The sequence below is a fragment of the Pholcus phalangioides genome, unplaced genomic scaffold (assembly GCF_987345545.1).
Source record: "Pholcus phalangioides strain wild (caught in Gottingen) unplaced genomic scaffold, Ppha-v1.0 ptg000003l_1, whole genome shotgun sequence".
Taxonomy (NCBI): domain Eukaryota; kingdom Metazoa; phylum Arthropoda; class Arachnida; order Araneae; family Pholcidae; genus Pholcus; species Pholcus phalangioides.
Genome location: NW_028301596.1, coordinates 2,388,380 through 2,408,039, shown reverse-complemented (window position 1 = coordinate 2,408,039; position 19,660 = coordinate 2,388,380). Strand labels below are relative to the sequence as shown.

Below are 19,660 nucleotides of genomic sequence, written 5' to 3'. Positions count from 1 at the left end.
AAGAACTCGAAGGTGCAGTACACAATCCAAAGTCGGTTATATATCAAGTACATAATAATATGCATTGTATCTTTTGTGATGTACCTCATTTTATGGGGCCGGTTGTACTTAAATCACACTGTATGTATTTCTTTTTTTGCAGATGAGTACGATGGATACAATCCATCAAAGATGTCGAACCTCGATAAAGTATGGTACGATAAGCAACAGCAATACGACGTGCCTGAAGACTTGCCTTTCCTTAATAGTATTTTATTGATCGATTCGGACCTAGAGAACAACTCTATCAGTGATTATTCAGACACAGGTGAGAACTTCGTACGCATTCCATAGATACTATTTTCCACAGGAAAAAAACACCTAGTTATTAATGGGATTTTAATTAGGATTCTAATTCAGGTGTTAAATTCCTTTAACGTGTTTCAGAAACGCATATGTGAATTCTCAAAGAAGATTTTGCTCGTTTTAAACGAAATACGGTAATTGAATTCTAGATGGGACCTCTGAGTAAATTCAATTGGATGGACGAAAAACTAATGGCTATACTGGTGTTAATGTAATTAGCAATGCTAGAATAATGCATGTCACTTCATATTCACTCTCTCCGGAAATTTATTTATCTCAGACTTATCTCGGAAATGGTTTTTGTGTTATCTCGTTGTTACACATCTTTTGAGATAGGCTGAATTCCAAAAATTTCGTGAAGAATTTTTCTTAAAAGTTATTGCGCTTGCAATTTACGAGCAATAACTGTTAAACAACTCGTATTTTTTTTTTTTTTAAATTTAATCGTAAAAATAAGATTTTTTCTCAGAAAAGTATTTTTTTTTTTATGAATATCTTCACATTGAAACTTTTAACTGCCAATTTGAAAAATAGAATTACTTGACACACACGTACTTCTTGGAGAGCTGTTCATCTCAAGTAGAAATATATATGTGTGGCAGCGCAGCACATGTTTAGCTATTTGGGAAATTCCTCAAAATAAAATTTGCTGCTGTCTTCAACAGATGGCACCACTACTGTGACTAAACTTTTTAAACTCTTCCAGTACTACTATTATTCGATTCATTTAAATCACATTTTCTTTGGATTGAATTGAAAATTTGACTCTATGCAGCAATGGTTTTCAAAAGTTCTTAATATAAGATAAAAAGGGTTCCTCATTAATCAAGGGTTTCTTTAAAAAAACTGCAGCTGATATTGAAAAAAATGCTAAAACCAATTACGACTATCTAAAAAAGAAAAAATTCAAAAATATTTGTTTTTCAGAAACTTCCTTGTAACAAAAAGTGTAAAAAAAATTCATAAGTTCAATACCTGCGTATGCATATGTGAGGAAAGCAAAAGCATTGAGCGCCCCTGCCCCCGAGGGCATACGCGGAGTTTCTGAGCGTCTACATGCAGTGACGGGAGTGGTAATCAGCAGAAGCTGTACAAAAACAAGGGTCAAGGAAAGTGAGTCAAGTTTTACGTAAGAGCCACCGTCCGCGATGTCGACTATATACAGCGGAATCCCGTTATAACGAATTCCAAGAGATACCGGACAAATCACTTTCCTATAACGGTATTCGTTAAAACGGGATTCGACCTCCCCTCTCCTTTTCCATCCATTCGAATCTCATCCCGCTACCTTTCCTTACGAGAGCAGTTGCCCTACAAATGGTTCGAAAGGATAAATAAGAAAGCAAAATCAAAAGTATGGACATTTGACGGTGCAACGACTGTTACACGAATGTATCCACAAAACAAATAACGTTCATACAATTAGAAAGTCATAACATATGTGAGGAAAGACATAGCTCTACATTATAGGGGTTCTGAAACTTTTGCGCTCCACGGACCTTTTGTGACAATGAGATGAGAGATATGGATCCCCGTGCTAATATAAAATGCCACGCGAACACCTTAACAGAATAATATTCAGCGCGTACAATCTGTTTCTACATTGTGATATGACCGAATACCATCTATATGCATCTGTAGAATATCCTCTATATACATCTGTAGAATATCCTCTATATACATCTGTAGAATATCCTCTATATACATCTGTAGAATATCCTCTATATACATCTGTAGAATATCCTCTATATACATCTGTAGAATATCCTCTATATACATCTGTAGAATATCCTCTATATACATCTGTAGAATATCCTCTATATACATCTGTAGAATATCATCTATTCTATATACACTGAAGAGCCAAAAAAACTGGTTCACCTGCCTAATATCGTGTAGGGCCCCCACGAGCACGCAGAAATGCCGCAACACGACGTGGCATGGACTCGACTAATGTCTGAAGTAGTGCTGGAGGTAATTGACACCATGAATCCTGCAGGGCTGTCCATAAATCCGTAGGAGTACGAGAGGGTGGAGATCTCTTCTGAACAGCACGTTGCAAGGCATCCCAGATATGTTCGATAATGTTCATGTCTGGGGATTTTGGTGGCCAGCGGAAGTGTCTAAAGTCAGAAGAGTGTTCCTGGAGCCACTTTGTAGCACTTCTGGGGTGTCGGATTGTCCTGCTGAAATTGTCCAAGTCCGTCGGAATGCACAATGGACATGAATGGGTGCAGGTGATCAGACAGGATGCTTACGTACCTGTCACCTGCCAGAGTCGTATCAGGGGTCCCATATCACGCCAACTGCTCACGCCCCATACCATCACAGAGCCCCCACCAGCTTGGACAGTCCCCTGTTGACATGTAGGGCCCATGGATTGATGAGGTTGTCTCCATACCCGTACACGTCCATCAGCTCGAAGCAATTGGAACCGAGACTCGTCAGACCAGGCAACGTGTTTCCAGTCCTCAACAGTCCAATGTCGGTGTTGTCGGGCCCAGGCGAGGCGTAAAGCTTTGTGTCGTGCAGTCATCAAGGGTACACGAGTGGGCCTTCGGCTTCGAAAGCCCATATCGATGATGTTTCGTTGAATGGTTCGCACGCTGACACTTGTTGATGGCCCAGCATTGAAATCTGCAGTAATTTGCGGAAGGGTTGCACGTCTGTCGTGTTTAATGATTCTCGTCAGTCCCGTTCTTGCATGATCTTTTTCCAGCCGCAGCGATGTCGTAGATTTAATTTTTTACCGGATTCCCGATATTCACGGTACACTCGTGAAATGGTCGTACAGGAAAATCCAAATTCCATCGCTACCTCGGAGATGCTATGTCCCATCTCTCGTGCGCCGACTATAACACCACGTTCAAACTCACTTAAATCTCGATAACCTGCCATTGCAGCAGCAGTAACCGATCTAGCAACTATGCCAGACACTTGTTGTGTTATATAGGCGTTGCCGACCGCTGCGCCGTACTCTGATTGGTTCCATATCTCTTTATTTGCATACGCATGCCTCTACCAGTTTTTTTGGCTCTTCAGTTTATATAGATAAAATTGATTTTGTCTGTGTGAATGTTCTCTATACAAATCTACAATTTTAGATCCATCGTCGCCAAATTTTGCATATATACCAAATGGTACCCGACTTGAACGATAGGCTACTTTAAAAGTTTGTCAGAGCTGGGCAAATATGCCTGAAATGGGCACGGATCCCTGGTTAAGAACGCCCGTTCTGCATAAAAAAAAATGAATGAATTTTTATTCAATGATTTCAAAAAAAGTATATCAAATATAGCTGTTAAAAAAATCTGTAAATTTAAAAAAAATTGTTATTTTTGAATGCAAAAACGATTTTTTTTTAAACTGATAATTATCACATTAATTTAAAAAAAAAATTTGCAATAAGTTCCTGTGATATGTTCCTAAACATATGTAAATGTTCAATATACAGAGTATTCGATAAACTCGTGAATAGTTTAAAAATTCATAAAAAAAATTAAGGATTTGGAATAATTTTGAAGACGGTTTTGCGAAAAATTTATTCTCGTGAAGGGGTATTTTTTAATACAGAAAAGAAAATAAGTTAACATTTTCGTCGATAGAGGGCCAAGGAAACCAGTCCGGCAGGAGCGATTGGACCTGAAGCGTCCTTTATTCTCTTCTGTGTCTGAAACGTTCGTAAAGCTTCAACCGGCTATTCGTGGCTGAGGTAAAAGAACTTCACTAGTTGTACTATATCCACTAATGTCAACATCACAATTGAAACAGTGGAGTATTTATGGAGGGGGGGGGGGCTTGGTGGACTAAATAGCCCAGGGCGGCAAATTTTAGGAATGAGTGGCTATGAAAATTTGTACATAATAGGAGAAGGGCGGAAAAGTTTATAACCATGGATCCGCCTCTGACCATACAGCGAGAGACTTGGTCAGTAAGTGGCCTAGAGAATTTGCAAGCATAAGAGCAAACAAGATTGCAGGAAAGTGAGTGAGCAAAAGAGTGGTCTAGAGCTTGCGAAAGCATGTGAATGACACAAAAGGCGAAATAATCTAGAGCGTGTGTGAGGATGTGAATGGCCGGAAGTGTGACGGAAAGCGTTTGTAAGCATGTGAGAGTGCGTGAACATGAGAGTGATCTAGAGAGTGTGTGAACATGAGAGTGATCTAGAGAGTGTGTGAACATGAGAGTGATCTAGAGAGTGTGTGAACATGAGAGTGATCTAGAGAGTGTGTGAACATGAGAGTGATCTAGAGAGTGTGTGAACATGAGAGTGATCTATAGAGTGTGCGAACATGAGAGTGATCAAAAGAGTACGCAAGCATGGGAGTGACCTACAGAGTGAGGGACCATGTCAGTGAATGACTTAAAGAGTTACGGACCATGTCAGTGAATGACTTAAAGAGTGACGGACCATGTCAGTGAATGACTTAAAGAGTGACCTAAAGAATTTGCAAGCGTGTGAGTGACGTAGAGAGCTGGAGACAAGTTCAGTGAAAGCCCAAACCAGTGACCTAGAGCGTGTGCAAGCACGTCAATGACCAAAAAGCGTCACTAAGAAGGAGGACCAACTCAGTGAGCGATCGAAAGCGTGATCTACAGCGTGTGCAAGCATGTGGAGTCACCAAAATAGTGTGCAAGCATGTGGAGTCATCAAAATAGCGTGCAAGCATGTGGAGTCACCAAAATAGTGTGCAAGCACGTGAATCACCAGAATAGGGTGTGACCTACAGTGTGGGTGAGGTGAGTATGTGAGTGACCTAGAGAGTGTGTGAGCATGGGAGTAACCTAGAGAGTGGTGTGTGAGCATGGGAGTGACCTAGAGAGGGTGTCATCATGGGAGTAACCAAAAGGGACTTTTAGAGGACACAGACATATGTGCAGCGCATGTGGGGGGGGGGCAACAGGGCGGCGTATTTGAGGAATGAGTGGTCAAGAAAATTAGACTAGAATGAGAGAAAAGAGGCAAGAGACCGTAAATATACCTCTAAATGGAAACATTCTGCAAGCGCCAGTAACAAGAAAATTCAGAAATAAACTGTTAATCGTACTTCCTGCATTTTGCATGACGCTGATCTGCATATTTTCAGTGAATAGTTTTCGTGCAGCGCTTTCTATCGACAAAAATTTTAACTAAATTTTTTTTTCCTATACCAAAAAATTTTCGCTTCGTGAGAATAACTTTTTTTACAAACCGCATTCTAATACACTAATTCTTTCCATTTTCTGAATTTTATAACTATTTACGAGTTCATGGGACACCCTGTATTTCCAAAATCAGCCGAATATAATAAAAAGCCCAAAAATTGAAGGAAAAAAGGCAATAAACAACTATTCATGTACAAAAAGTCGGTAAAAATAGCAATGGGTTTTTTTCGAAAAACTGTCAAAATTAACAATGAATTCCGAAAAATTATGAAAGAAAATCGTTTTTTGAAAACGATTGAAAATAATTAAAATTATTTGATTATATGGATTTTTCAATACAATGTTTAATAATTTAAAGGTTTCTTACAATGTCAAAATGTTTTGAAGGGGGCGTATGCATGAAGAAAAAGTGAAAATTAACTTTTTTATGTAGACGCTGTATACCAGTGATTCTCAACGTGGGCGTGAACGCCCCCTCGGGGGCGGTAGAAGCTAAGAGTATAACTTAGGATCCTATGGGTTAGATTGCGATGGGACAAAAAGGATTGGGAAACTGCTGTATACACCATAGTTTCCCAATCTTTTTTGTCCCATCATCGCCCCCTTCAGAAATTTTTTTTCTCCCAACGCAATCTAACCCATAGGATCCTATGTTATATTTTCTGGAACTTTCCATCGCCCCCAAGATGGCATTAACGCCAACGTTGGGAGTCACTGCTGTATACTTAAACTTCCAATCAGTGCGGATCTGAGAAGTCATTTAGAAAAAATTTCATATTTTTGAATGCAATATTAACAGAGATATTTTTATAGATATTTTATTAACAGAGACGGTAATATTTTAAATGTATCTTCTTCATGTTTTTGGCATGTATCGCCAATGACTGAGGGTGTGCTTCACAAATCGCGAAACGTAAATTAAATTCAAAGTAGCAAGCATTTTGCTATTGTCAAAAAATGTTATTGTTACTTACTGCGAGTATTAAAACAGAATGGGTGAGCTCATTTTATTTGTGTGAAGTCCCTAGAAATAACAACTTTTGAGCCAATGAAAACTTTTCAACACAGTCATAAGTTGCCAAAATATAGTGATTTTATATAATTATTGCACTTAAAAATATGAATTTTTTGGAAATAACTTTTCAGAGGAATCTACATTTCAATAATTTTAACTTGAAGCACATGGGGGCTGTATAAAAAGTTAATGTTTTTTTAATTTTTGTTATGTATACGACTCCTCAAACAAATTTTGAGATTTTTAAGTAACCACATTTAAAAACTTTTGCAATTGAAAGTATGTTTAAGTTAACAGTTGCAGAGGCATCTGCTGTGCAAACAAATTAGGACAATCTGTATGAATTACTGCCTAAACCCGAAGTTGGCCACTTCACGAACTGGCCAGCCCAATTGACCCGGTCAATGTCCGAAATTCGGGCTTTCGCCTCACTCTGACCGGCCCTTATACAGTATATTGATTCCTATATATCCCTGTATCCAATACAATGATCCGGGGTCACCGCCGCGTTGGCATATTTTAGTTGTGATAATTATGGCCATTTATATAATTAGCTATAGCTAAACACGATTGTTACGATTAGCTATGGCAACCCGAACGATCAAAGAATCTGAATATCGACATCTTAGTGATCCATGTATATTGATCGACATATAGGGGCCGGCCAACCCCCGGCGACAGCCCGAATTTCGGGCATTGGCCGGTTCAACTGGACTGGCCAGTTCGAGAAGTAGACAACTTCGGGCTTTTGCAATAACATATTATAACGACAAAAAAATGCTAGTTCTGTTTCATACAGACAGAACATAGAGAAAATTAACAGTTCATCAACATCCATTTTCCTATCATCAACCTATTAGCTCCCATAGGTAGAGAACATAGCTGTGTGAATAATATTCCATAGTTAAAACAATTTCTTTCAAAATTTCTTCCTTTTTCGTTTCCAAAATAATTTATGGGTCACGGAAGTAAAAGATTAATCAATTCATTAATTAAAACCATATACACGGGGAGGGATAACAGACAAAGAAACGAATTATTCTGAGTTTCGGTGAGGGAGGAACACAATTTGTGGAAAGTGACAGCTGCGAGTGAAGCTCGATATGATTTCATCGAAATTTTTGAGGGGGAGGGGGGAATTTGGATTGTTTTTATCTTGTAATAATTGAACAATAATTGTATCAGATTTGGAAAAAAAAACCCCCGGGGAAATTTTTTAATAATTCCCAGAATGATATGAATATTGTTTTATTTTAAGTTACAACTGATGGAAACACTTGTGACATTTTCCAATTAATTTCTCTTCCATCCACCCACCTCTCCTTTGGTTATCGATTGTTGGTAATATTCTTGGTTATTATGGTCGTTGTTAATGTCAATCAAAAACTAATTCACTCGTGAAATTTTCCTATTGAAGATGAGTTGGGTATTGATGAGTTTCCGTGAGATTAACCGCATTTGCGAATTTTTGAAAAGTTTAAGCCGGGGAGTTCTTTAACCTTTTGTGTTGTTCTTAGGATCTTCTGTGCCGATATGATGGAGTCCACGGACCACAAACAAACTAATATTGAGTATGTAGCAATGTGTGAAAACAATAACTTCATTATTATTTTTTTTTTATCTGTTTTCCAAGATCATGGACTTTAATTCTCTTGAGGACCCCTAGTTTAGCATATTAGCGGTGGTTCTCAAACTTTCAGGCCTCACTCGTGGGCCCCTTCTCCAAGTGAGGCTACTTTATCACCCCCCCCCCCCCAACCAATAAGCTTCGGCTCTCACTTCAGCTAGACCCCTTCTTACTCAGGGTCATCTTCAAAGCATCATGAGTGCCCCCCATCGCTCCATCAGTACACTAAGGCTCTTCCTAAAAATCTGATGAAATCTGTTAATTATCCGCTGTTGCAAAGTTATCAAACGCAACCGGGGGCTGCCCAAGTGAGTCCATGTGCTACAACGGCCTTGCGTATACTCGTGGTTCCCTTTCTGTAACATGCATTTCCCAGAGACACATTTGACCCAGTAATCATTTAAGCCGGGGGGATTCTTAACTTTTTTCAGCCACGACCCAAAATAGACAGAAGATCAGCTCGCGAGACCCAGGACACTATTTGTTTTTCGAAATTAGTGAAATCAGTGACGCAATAAATGCATTTGAAATAGATGCATAAAATATTATAGGACCGCGTAGTCGATTTGTACGACCCATCTCAAAGCTCCTGCGAATCAAGTTAAGTAAAAGTGGATTTTCGCGAATCTCAGAAGTCCTGGGAATCAAATTTGTGTAGTGACCCATAACTCAAGAACCCCTGGGTGTAAATGAATACATACGACCCTTCTCTAAAAGATCTGCGAATGAAGGTTTGGTCGTGACCCAAGAATCTCCAGCTGTAAGTGTAAATACACTTACAGCTGGTACAGTACGGCCTATCTCGGAAACCTTTAAGAATCGAGTGTCTGTAGTGACAAGAATACCTGATTATAAGTCGATTTGTACGACCCATGTCTGAAGCCTATACGACCCAAGTTTGGATCTTGATGCACAGCTCAAAAATCCCTAGCTGTAAAGGGATTTGTACGACCCTTCTCGGAAGACCCGGCGAATCTATTTTTAACTGTTTCTTTCTCGCGGTAATGGTCATACGTGCGGCCCTCTTGTTCTAGTGGTTATTTAACAGCGAATGCCTTACTAGTTATCACTAATCCGTGACAGAGGCCGTCTTTAAAGAGCATCGTACGTTCCCGAATCAAGTGATTTTTCTACACGGGTACAAAAATACCTGCCTTCCAATTTGTAAACTTTCGAAAATTGATATAGATCTCATAACTATGTACCCCCTGGACCAATGGGTTAAGATAACACTGGCCTTGGCTTCCAGGCCGAACTGATCATCTACTTGTAACGCCTTTACCCTAGTAATTAATACCTATTTTCGTGGCCTTTTCTCTCAAATAGTTATTTATCGTTGCTCCTGATGGTTATTTACCATTGGAATAGTTATTATTAATTAATCATAATAATTTATCAATTATAATAAAGATCTATTGTTACAATTTTTTCCCTCTCTAAACTAGTTGTGTCTTTTAACTTCACTTCTCAAAAAATTTTAAGTAAATTTTTTGTTCATGGTTTGGTAAATTAGCTTATAATAATAATAAGGTTTATTATTTTGCAGGAAACGTCAAGAAGCGTGACTACACGGCTGCCCAACTGCTAGGAGTCCTGAAGAGCCTAGCCCGGAACCGCAGTAGGCACAGGCAGATCCGAATAGCTGGGAAAGGCCTGCGATTTGGAATAAGTAAAAAATGACGCTCAAAAGTATTTCTTTCTTTTTTTTGAAGAAAAACGAATAATTTCAATGTCTCAATGCTGCTACTATTAATACTACTGTTATTACTACGAACGGTGGTACAAATCTTGTAAATTTACGCTAGAAGAACACCCTGTTCCGTTGAAGCAAATCGACAGTTATCTTGGTTTTTTTACCGAATGCATGAATTTTATTTGAAGCATGTGTTATCATTATTCCATTTCGATGGGGATAGGGCTTCCAAATATCCAAGATTAAATGCATGATCATTTGGCTCAGAACTCGGGTTAACCGATCAGGATTTATCTTAGCACGAATTCTGCGAGGGACCCATAAATTTAGGGACCTCAAAGCTAAGCATTACGAATAATTTATCGTTTTCCGTCATTTTCTTTCGAATTTGAATAAAAGAGAAGAGATTTCGAAAGAAAATTGCAGATATTTTATTGATCACAAAATGGGATACATTTTTGACTAATGTATTCAAATCCTAATCCTGTAACTCAATGTCAAATTCGATCTTTAATGATTTTGGAGTCTGAAATCACATTTCACCATGGCCTACTGATAGAATATCTTTGGTATAATCAGCGGAAATATCTATTTTTTCAGAGAAATCTTGATTCATAACCATTTCAAAGAACAATCAGAAAACTTATAGAAAATTGAATTTTTTATGATGAAAAATAAATTATAATTATAATCTTGAAAATGTGTCGGATTTTCAGACTCGAAAATATTAAGGAATGCTCACGGGACCCAAAATAAGCAATAAATATTATATATTTCAATCTCATTTCTCGAACCGAATTTTCCAGCTAAATATTCGTGCCGAATAAGATTACTGCAAGGGATCGGCATCGGATTGGATATAAATTATTAAACTCATGGATATCTGCTTTGTCGATTTCCTTTGAAAAATTTGAGTTTGTTTCAAATTACTACGAATAATTTATTGCTTTTCGTCCTTTTCTTTAAAATTTGAATAAAAGAGGAGGCTCCGAAACCAAAATTAAAGGTATTTTATTTATGAGGAAAATCTTCGTAATTAGCATAGTAGAAGCTAATAATGGCTCTGCAGTTAATACAATTAATTGAAATTGCCATTATTTGAAAGCATTTTTTTCCCTCGTCATTAGTATTCAACGCAAAATAACGGCATGTTTGCACAGGATGTAACGGGAGTTGCTCTTTAATTATTAGGAGGGCTATTTTTTTCAAAGTGAAGACCCAAGTTTGTCGTTATCCTTTTAAATATCGCGCGTTCGTAATTTTGCGCATACGAAATGCCTATTGGTATCCCTTTCGCACAGACAGACGCCATTTTGAATTTCGTTGGCAGCGTATGTGGACGCCGCTGTGAGGTCGCGTGAGCATCGTGCCGCATTCTCACAAAGCCTCCTAAAGCTTCTCAGATACTACAATCTAAGAGGCTTTGACTCTCATCGTTGGGTTAAAAAGTTCGCACCCCATTGACGGCACAGTAGAAGTCAGCTGAAATTTGTTTTCTGCGGTTTTCCAAATTCGAGGCTCAAATGAGGAGAGTCATTTTCCCATTCAAAAAAAAGTCTCTCCACAGAGAGTAGCGAGACCTTCAACATGATACCTACATAACATTAAAATTCAAACATTTATCATCTTTACCTCTAAACATAGATGGCAGCACCAGCAAGAACACTAAACAAGGGCAACTGTAACATAAGTACGTTTGGGCCGCACACACTCCGGCACATGTCGATTCGTTAAAAATTTCCGGAGAGGAATTTCATTTCCGTAGAGGAGTAATTGCTTCAAGGCGTGAATGCGAGTCGATAACTTCTTTAAAAAGTCTCTCCACAGAGAGCAACAGACCTACAAACAGTACAAATGTAATTCAATCATAACACATCACTCACTGCACTTCTGAAATATAGGTGGCGGCACTGAAAAACCAAACACAACACTACATACGCACTCAGGCTTAGGTACACACACAGTTACACTTCCGGCACAACTCACTAGGTAGTAAATCGCCCATAGATGGTGATAGACCTGAGTTGTGACCGGTTTGAAAGGAAAGAAAGAAAAAAGTTTGAGTAATTAGTAGTAGGGGGGAGTGGATAATGGAAATATGTTAAAAACAGTGTTTCTCAACCTTTCTGAATTCAAGGACCATTAAAATGTCCGAAACAGTCAACGGATGTTATCGTTAATAATTCTGTGGTGTTTGGTCAGAACATGATAACTCCAAAATCACATTTTTTAGATATAGCAATTTTCATTGTCATTTAAAAATCAGAAATGAATCATACGCACAAATGCAAATGAAAATATCATACGTCGGAATGTTGTTTAGCCGTACGCACGTATTTGTGCATTTATCTCACTTCTAATTAGTTATATTAACAAGACCTTCTACTAGATCAAAAAGACATTTTTTGGAGATATCATGTTCTGACCAAACGCCACAGAATTGAGACACACACAACTCTTGAATAATTTTTCATTTAATTTCTTTTCTCTCTTTTTTAAGTTTTATGCTTAAGTTTACGCAAAACCTCACTCGATTAAATTTTTAGTTCCTATAAACCACGAAAATGACAAATAAAAGGCTTTGAATTCTTAATTACACACATTTCGACACGCACTGGGTGCCGTCTTCAGAGGAAGAGAAATAGTTGAAAATCGACCCATATATGATCTCGGTTTCCTTCATAACCCAGGCTCTATCGACAATTGCCAATTTTAACCATTGCCCTCCCCCTCCCAGAATATGATCTCACTCAATAGAGGAGTACCCGCAAGGATTAGGCTGACACTTTTCACAAGTTACTCCGCGAAATAACTTCCTTTATTCACTTCTCGATCCCAACGAATATGATACCGACAGAAATTCGTCACTGATGTACAAAAAGGTCTGAATGCCACAAGTGCCGGCAAGGTTCGTAAATGTTAAAACTATTTACGGAAGTACAGAAGGACATGTGAATCATGGTGTCTGACCTCATCTACAAAACGAGTAGTGCCACTGATTGTAATATAATACCCGTTATTCACTTGGTGACCACAGGAAATCTCGCTCTCAAGTATGTGACGCCATCAGACATTCATCGCCACTACTAGTGGCAGTAGTAGGCATCTATCGCCTAATCTGTTATATGTAGTGCCAGAATGTCACATGTGATTGATTATAAGGTTTATAAATGGGGTAGACTGAGGAATGCCGGGGGAACTTAAGAATCAGGGTATAAAACAAACGTACAAAACTTTTCTACCGTATAAGTCGTTTGTAGACACCCGACCAGAGCATAGTTCACCACGCACCATGGGCGGAGATAGACTAGGAAGTCGGGGGGCACGGTCATTATTACTGGAGGGCACGATGATGATGATGTCAATTCATATATACGCATATACATTAGATCTGTCGACTCCACCTTTGACGATGGGGGGGGGGGGGGCACACCCTCTCGTATCTCCGCCCATGCCATGCAGGTTCTTCCTGTCTTCAGTAAACAATCCACTCATGACACCCTTCCATAACTCATGACACCCTTCCATAACTCATGACACCCTTCCATAACTCATGACACCCTTCCATAACTCATGACACCCTTCCATAACTCATGACACCCTTCCATAACTCACGACACCCTTCCATAACTCATTGCACTCCATCACTCACGACACCCTTCCATCACTCATGACACCCTTCCTTCACTCATGACACCCTTCCATCACTCATGACATCCGAGCCATACACTCCACATACGTGGCAACAAATCCCTGCCGGTGCCGGGGTTAATAAAGGGTGACATTTCACAGGCAGCTTGATCTTCTCAAACATTTCCATCACACGACACAAAGCGCACATAGTGACGACGTGATTCAGAATGGCGTCTGTTTGCAAACTGTTGAGCAAACCGTGTGCAGTAAAAACTGCACATGCACGAAATTACAAACGCACCCCGGATTTCAAAAATATATCATCAAACGTTACTTACTTTAGAAACAGTCCTCTTTATTATTCCTATGAAAGTTCCTAAAAAGAAGATACGGAGTCAATGGTTCCTATATAAAATAATTACTCACAACTATCTTAATAAATTTTATAAAGGAATACTGTGTGTCCATGAAGTTTTTCTTAATCATTTAAGTAATTATAGAATTACAGGGAGTTCCAGAACTCTACCACCAAAATGTCGACAGTATACACGTCAAGACAAACAGTTTTCGTAATGGAGCCTGGGGTCACAAATAACTTTCATTTTCAGCGCATGTTAACTTAGACTTTAAGCCACTGGCGTCAAAAAACAGAGAAAAGAAAACGCCCTAGAAATGAAAGGATAAAATATTTTCCTTACACACATACGTAATACGGTTTGAGAGGAAAGGGGAATATTTCCTCTGTGTGTTGGGAGAATTATAGGATGAGAGAGAGATGATATGACCCGTATTTCTTGGGAGGTATTCCGTATTTCCCCCTAAATTTTGGCCGTTCCCACTTTCCATAAAAGGGCCCAATTTTTCTTGTATTTTCATTTCGTGGAATTCATGTTAATCCACAACAAATTGCAAAAATGTTTCATATCCCATCTCGTGGAGGGGAAAAATGGAAATTTTCCGATTGGCAATTTTGCTGACCCTTGACATCATTTTTATTGACAATTAACGATTTCCTGTATTTTTCCTGGAAGAAATATGGTCAGCCTACTATGAGACTGGACGGAAGAAATTTTTTCCCCTTCTCACACCCTGCATGAAATTTCATTGTCGCATCGCTCCACATGATGTGAGACAGGTTGGCATATTTTGGTAACTTCTAAAGTATGGTGATGCTCTTATTCACCAAATAAGTGGGTTACAACCCTGGTTTCTGATTCGAAAATTGTTGGTTTTAGCATGTAATTAATCTCATTTCAGCGGTAAAGCTCTGGGATATCCTGTACATTACTTTCAGTGTCATGAAATTAACTAATTATATTTAACGATACAACAGTTTTTTGTTAATTTAATATATTTCAAAATAATGATCACTGATGTGAAATATTATATTTGTCCATTTTCAGAATAGAATACTAATGAGAATTTAGTCACGTGGGGGACCGCCTATCAAGTAAACAGTGCTACTCAAGTGTGTGTGTGTATGTGAGGAAGTTATTTGGAAGCCCTAATCCGATCCTACGACATGTTTCGTGCATGTAGTAATAGTGTCCCATATTATATGTTATACCGTACCATATATATATATAGATTTATATCGTGTTTTCTTTCCCATGTTGAGTTACGTTTGGATGTATGAAAAAATGTATGAATATATCGCAGATGATTTTTCCTTTTTTTTAGCTGTACATGTGTGTGTACATTAGCCATACATGTGCTCAGATGCATTCTTTTATTTTGTTTGCATTTATTCCAAGTCTCTACAAACGCCTTACAGTGAAAGTTGGTGCTTAAAATTTACCTCTGAAGAATATATTGGAATTTATTTGGATTCAATGAATTTAATTTTTGGTGTTATAATGACAATATTTTATTATTATAATAAATATGTTGTGATATAGTTATAATGTAATTTAACGTCTGCCGATTTCTCTAAATTTGGAGCGTTGGTGGGAATTATAAAAACGTATTACACGATTATGACTGATATGTGGCAAGAATACTGACGCTATCGGCAAAAGATTCTTTTAGGAATGCATTGTTACCACCAATATTGTTCGAAAAACAGTAGTTGCAGGGATCCCATTGGCTTTTTTTTATTAATTGCAGCGGTTAAACTAATCAGCCAAAAAAAGTTTTATTTAATTTAAAAATAGAAAGGTCAGCGCCGCATTAACACGCTTTTTGCGACATCGGCGGATTCGATCTTTCCCTCACTCGCCAAATGAAGCATTTCGTCGTGATTTGGCACCAACGGCGATCTTAAACGAGATCCCTGGGTTGCTGAAAATGGTTTTCGATTGATATCAGCAACAATTATACAGGGTATGAACTGAAGTCCTTACGCACCGTGTAATTTGGAAACCGTTTTGTGTGGGTCATAGAATTCAATAAGAAATAATATTCAGATAACATGTGATTCTTGGATATTCATTCTTCACTGAAAACCGGGATTCTTAACCGGGGTCCTTGAAGATATTTCAGGAGGGGGGGGGGGGGCAGTGAGATTGAATGAAAAAACAATTAACTCATTGTTTTTTACATTGCTATATATTGAATAGTATTTCGTAAAGAGGTCCGTGGCCTTCATCTCATTGACACAAAGGGTCAGTGGGACACAAAAGCTTAAGAACACCCGATTTAAAACTCTTTAACAACAACCCATCATGGCTCAGCAGCCCCATTACCAACTGCCATGGATCAAAATCTGCTTGTGGGTCCTCAGTACTGCAAGAACGCCATGTGGTCTCTGATTTTGATTTCCAACAGACTGGATCATTATTTAGCTTTCTTTGCTTCGTAACTGGTCCTCTAACGTATGATTTCATCGCCAAAATTTGGGGGGAATCATAGATTCCAAAATTGAATAATTCGGCGATTCACTTTAAACATATAATTTTTTTTTATCATTATTGTTAGACTCATAAACACAGTTATTGCGTATAAAATAAAAGTTAGAACATATATAAAAATAAATTTCGAATTTAAATGCATATACAGTTCCTATAAAGAATGATGACATATCTGAAATCCACATGTTATCTGATTTTTATTTTCCCCGATTGGAAGTTTGTTTCCATGATCAACAGTTGAAAAGGTGTATACAGATTTAGTTTGCATCCTGTGCATAATTTGTTTTTAACTATGTAATGAAAGTATACAACTGAATTGGCATATATCTAAGTATTAATCACTCATATACTACGTAGGCATTTTAAATGTCAAATCACATTGAAATATATGCAATAAATTACCTTGTCAACAATCAAATATCACCATTCAACAGTGGCATAGGAAATCAATACTTTACATTATTGTCGTGGGCTCGCTGGTGGCTACTGTTGGTACTTTCATTCCCGGAATGTTACATTGTTTATATAAATAGAGCCCGGATTATATGCAAATATGTAAATGCACATGCGATTCAAAATATGTTAGCACTTTTTATAATTATTGCATATATAAATTAATAAAATCACTGAAATTTTGGAATAAGGATATTTTTAGAAATTTTTCTATTGATGGGTATTGTATTGTATTAAATTTATTTAATTTTTTTAAGAAAATATTTCACCGTTGAGTATTTATTATTCGTTTTAAGGCACATTTTTAGGCATTTTTAAATGTATATTTTTTACACTTTTAAAAATATTTGTTCTTCACTTTTTACGCATATTTGATAGTTCTACTGCATATTTTTATTTTTCTCTTAGCTTCACCCACACTTCAGCGCTTTTAATATGCACATTGTTTTTCTTACTTTTCTTACCTTTTGCGCATATTTTTTCTTTTTGTGCGTATTTTTCACTTTTAGGGAAACTAAATTGTAACAAATGCAATTTTTTTTATTTAAGGTATATTTTTTAATATGCCTATAACGTATATTCGTATGCTCTTTAGGGCACATTGACGTATTTTTAATGCATATTTTTCATTTCGTGAACATTGCGGTATTTTTAAATGCATAGTTCAGCATTTGTAAATGCATAGCTCGGTAATTTTTAAATACACATTTCAAAATTTATAATACAAATTTCATGATTTTTTGTTTTTTTTTTCGGCACATTCAAATGCAATTTTCCCCCCACATTTTTGCTTTGTTTTTCTTTTAATTTTTTCACATACAGTTGGCCCCGCTTAAATCGATAAACGGATACCCCGGTTGAACGGATGAAATCCTCCGCCACCAAAATTTCTCCCATAGAGACAAACAATGTCGAAGTTTCCTACTTAATATATGATAATTCGAACTACTTTTCCCCGCTTAATCGAATATCACGCTCCACGCATCAATTATTAATACACATCAACCACTATAGATAATGTTTTGATTGAATGAGACATTTGAAATTGATAAAAAAATATGTTACCAAGTTCAGATAAAAATGCATTTGAGTGTAGGTACTGGCCTTCTATAAGTATTCAATACGTACATTGAATTATTTTATTTTTGTTCTCTGTTGAGCCAATAGAGGACGCTAACTTTCCTAGTGAAAATTAAAAATCTTAGATATTGTGATCATTGTAATTAAATATAATTTTCATTTCATTTTTGATGTCTGATTTATCCGAGAATCTTTGTTAATATTGATCCTTCATCAGTTTTCAATATACAAACTATACTAATGTTGTAAAATGGCAATTTAATTGTACCCCCCGCATAATCGGATACCGTGCTTAATCGGATGAATCGTGCTGGAATCGTGGATATTTTATTAAGCGGGGCCGATGGTATTTTTGATTTCATGTTACATCTCGACATATTTAAGTGCAGATTTATTCATATTTTCAGTGCATATTCCAGCATTTTTAGTGCATATTCCAGCATTTTTAGTGCATATTCCAGCATTTTTAGAGCATTTTTAGTTCATTTTTAGTGCATTTTCTAGCATTTTTAGAGCATATTTTGCCACATTTGAGCGCATATAATCCGGGTTCTAATTATGAACTTATGATTATCGTTATATTGTGTACGATTGTTTTTGAGATATTTTTGGAAAGGAAAAGAATGTTTTTGTCTTCCTCATTAAATGATATTCCTTGCAGTTTGGAAAATTTTGTGACTGAGAAAATAAACGTGACGAAAAATATAATAATAATAAAAATAAATCGTATTATTTTTTGCTGCTGTTCAGTGGGAAATATATTTACTAGTCCTTAAATTTTTTTTCTTTTATTGTTTCCAGTTGGAAATGGTTATTTTTGTAGTAAATTTTGCAGTTGCGTTTCGTTTTCTTCTTGAAAAATTTGAAGAAATCTTATTTAGAAAAGTAAATATAGAAATGAAAATTTTCTTTTCTTTGGGGTTCAGGAAAACAAAATCGGTGGAAACACAAAAGAAAACAAAAATATATTACTTTGATCAAATGGAAGATGTTTTCTTTATCTTAGCGAAGCCATTGGGATGATAATAATAATGAAAATGTCTTCACTATTTACAAGTATTGCAACTATAATCTCCTCAATTGAATCAACGTAATTTTTTTTCCAGATAAATGAAATTACGGGTAGTCTGGTCCTCGACTTACGACCATGATTAGTTCCGAAAGTACTCGTAAGTCGAACTTTTGTTACATAATACAATTATACAGCTGCACCTCGACCTATGAAAGTTATTTGCGTCAGGAGAAGTTAGTAACTTGATAGAAACTTTCACATTTAAAATAATGGAAGTACAGTATATTTAATTCGTTCCCCCTTTCCCCACATTGATATGGCTTTCATAAAAATTAATTAATCACAATGTATGAATGAATGAACGCCAGAAATTTGCCACTGGACATATAACGTTGCCGAGATCTCTTCCAGCCCAGCTTCGTGGCAGAGTCCGGAACAAATTAAATAACCTTGATTACAATGCAGTGTTTTATTTTTTGTACAGACTAAGGTAATTTCATACGAGTAACAAAATCTGGACTACAACGGGCAAATTGCTCAAAAAAGATGGCTGGGGAAAAAAGTAAAATAAAGAAATAGGCAATATACCATAATAATTGACCATTATAAATATGGTTGTTCTCAGGGCTACAACTAGGGCAGGGCGGGGGAATCTGGTGTCCCGGACGTTGAATTTACTCTTCCTTTCCCCCAAAATGAATACTGGTCCGGACGACAGAGTAAATTTTCGTTTCTAGTTGCAGCCCTGGCTGTACTTAGACCTCAACAATAGCATTCCAAAATTAAAAGTAATTCATAGTAAATTTCT

The 19,660-nt window shown here is 37.1% G+C and overlaps 1 protein-coding gene across 2 annotated transcripts in view; it reads left to right on the top strand.

The window, feature by feature from the left end:
• The window catches only part of LOC149087893 (uncharacterized), a 56,578-nt gene that overhangs the window by 35,659 nt on the left and 1,259 nt on the right, over window positions 1-19,660 (top strand). The window contains exons 2-4 of one of the 2 annotated variants that reach the window (XR_016193957.1): window positions 143-307; window positions 9,679-9,801; window positions 18,947-19,009. Coding sequence is in view for 1 of the 2 variants with exons in the window: in XM_089242364.1 (XP_089098490.1) it covers window positions 143-307; window positions 9,679-9,801; window positions 14,862-14,866 (293 nt within the window). In the remaining variant the exon portion in view is untranslated. Of the gene's footprint in view, window positions 1-142; window positions 308-9,678; window positions 9,802-14,861; window positions 14,961-18,946; window positions 19,010-19,660 lie in introns of those variants that run through there. The other variant, XM_089242364.1, reaches the window with a different exon arrangement.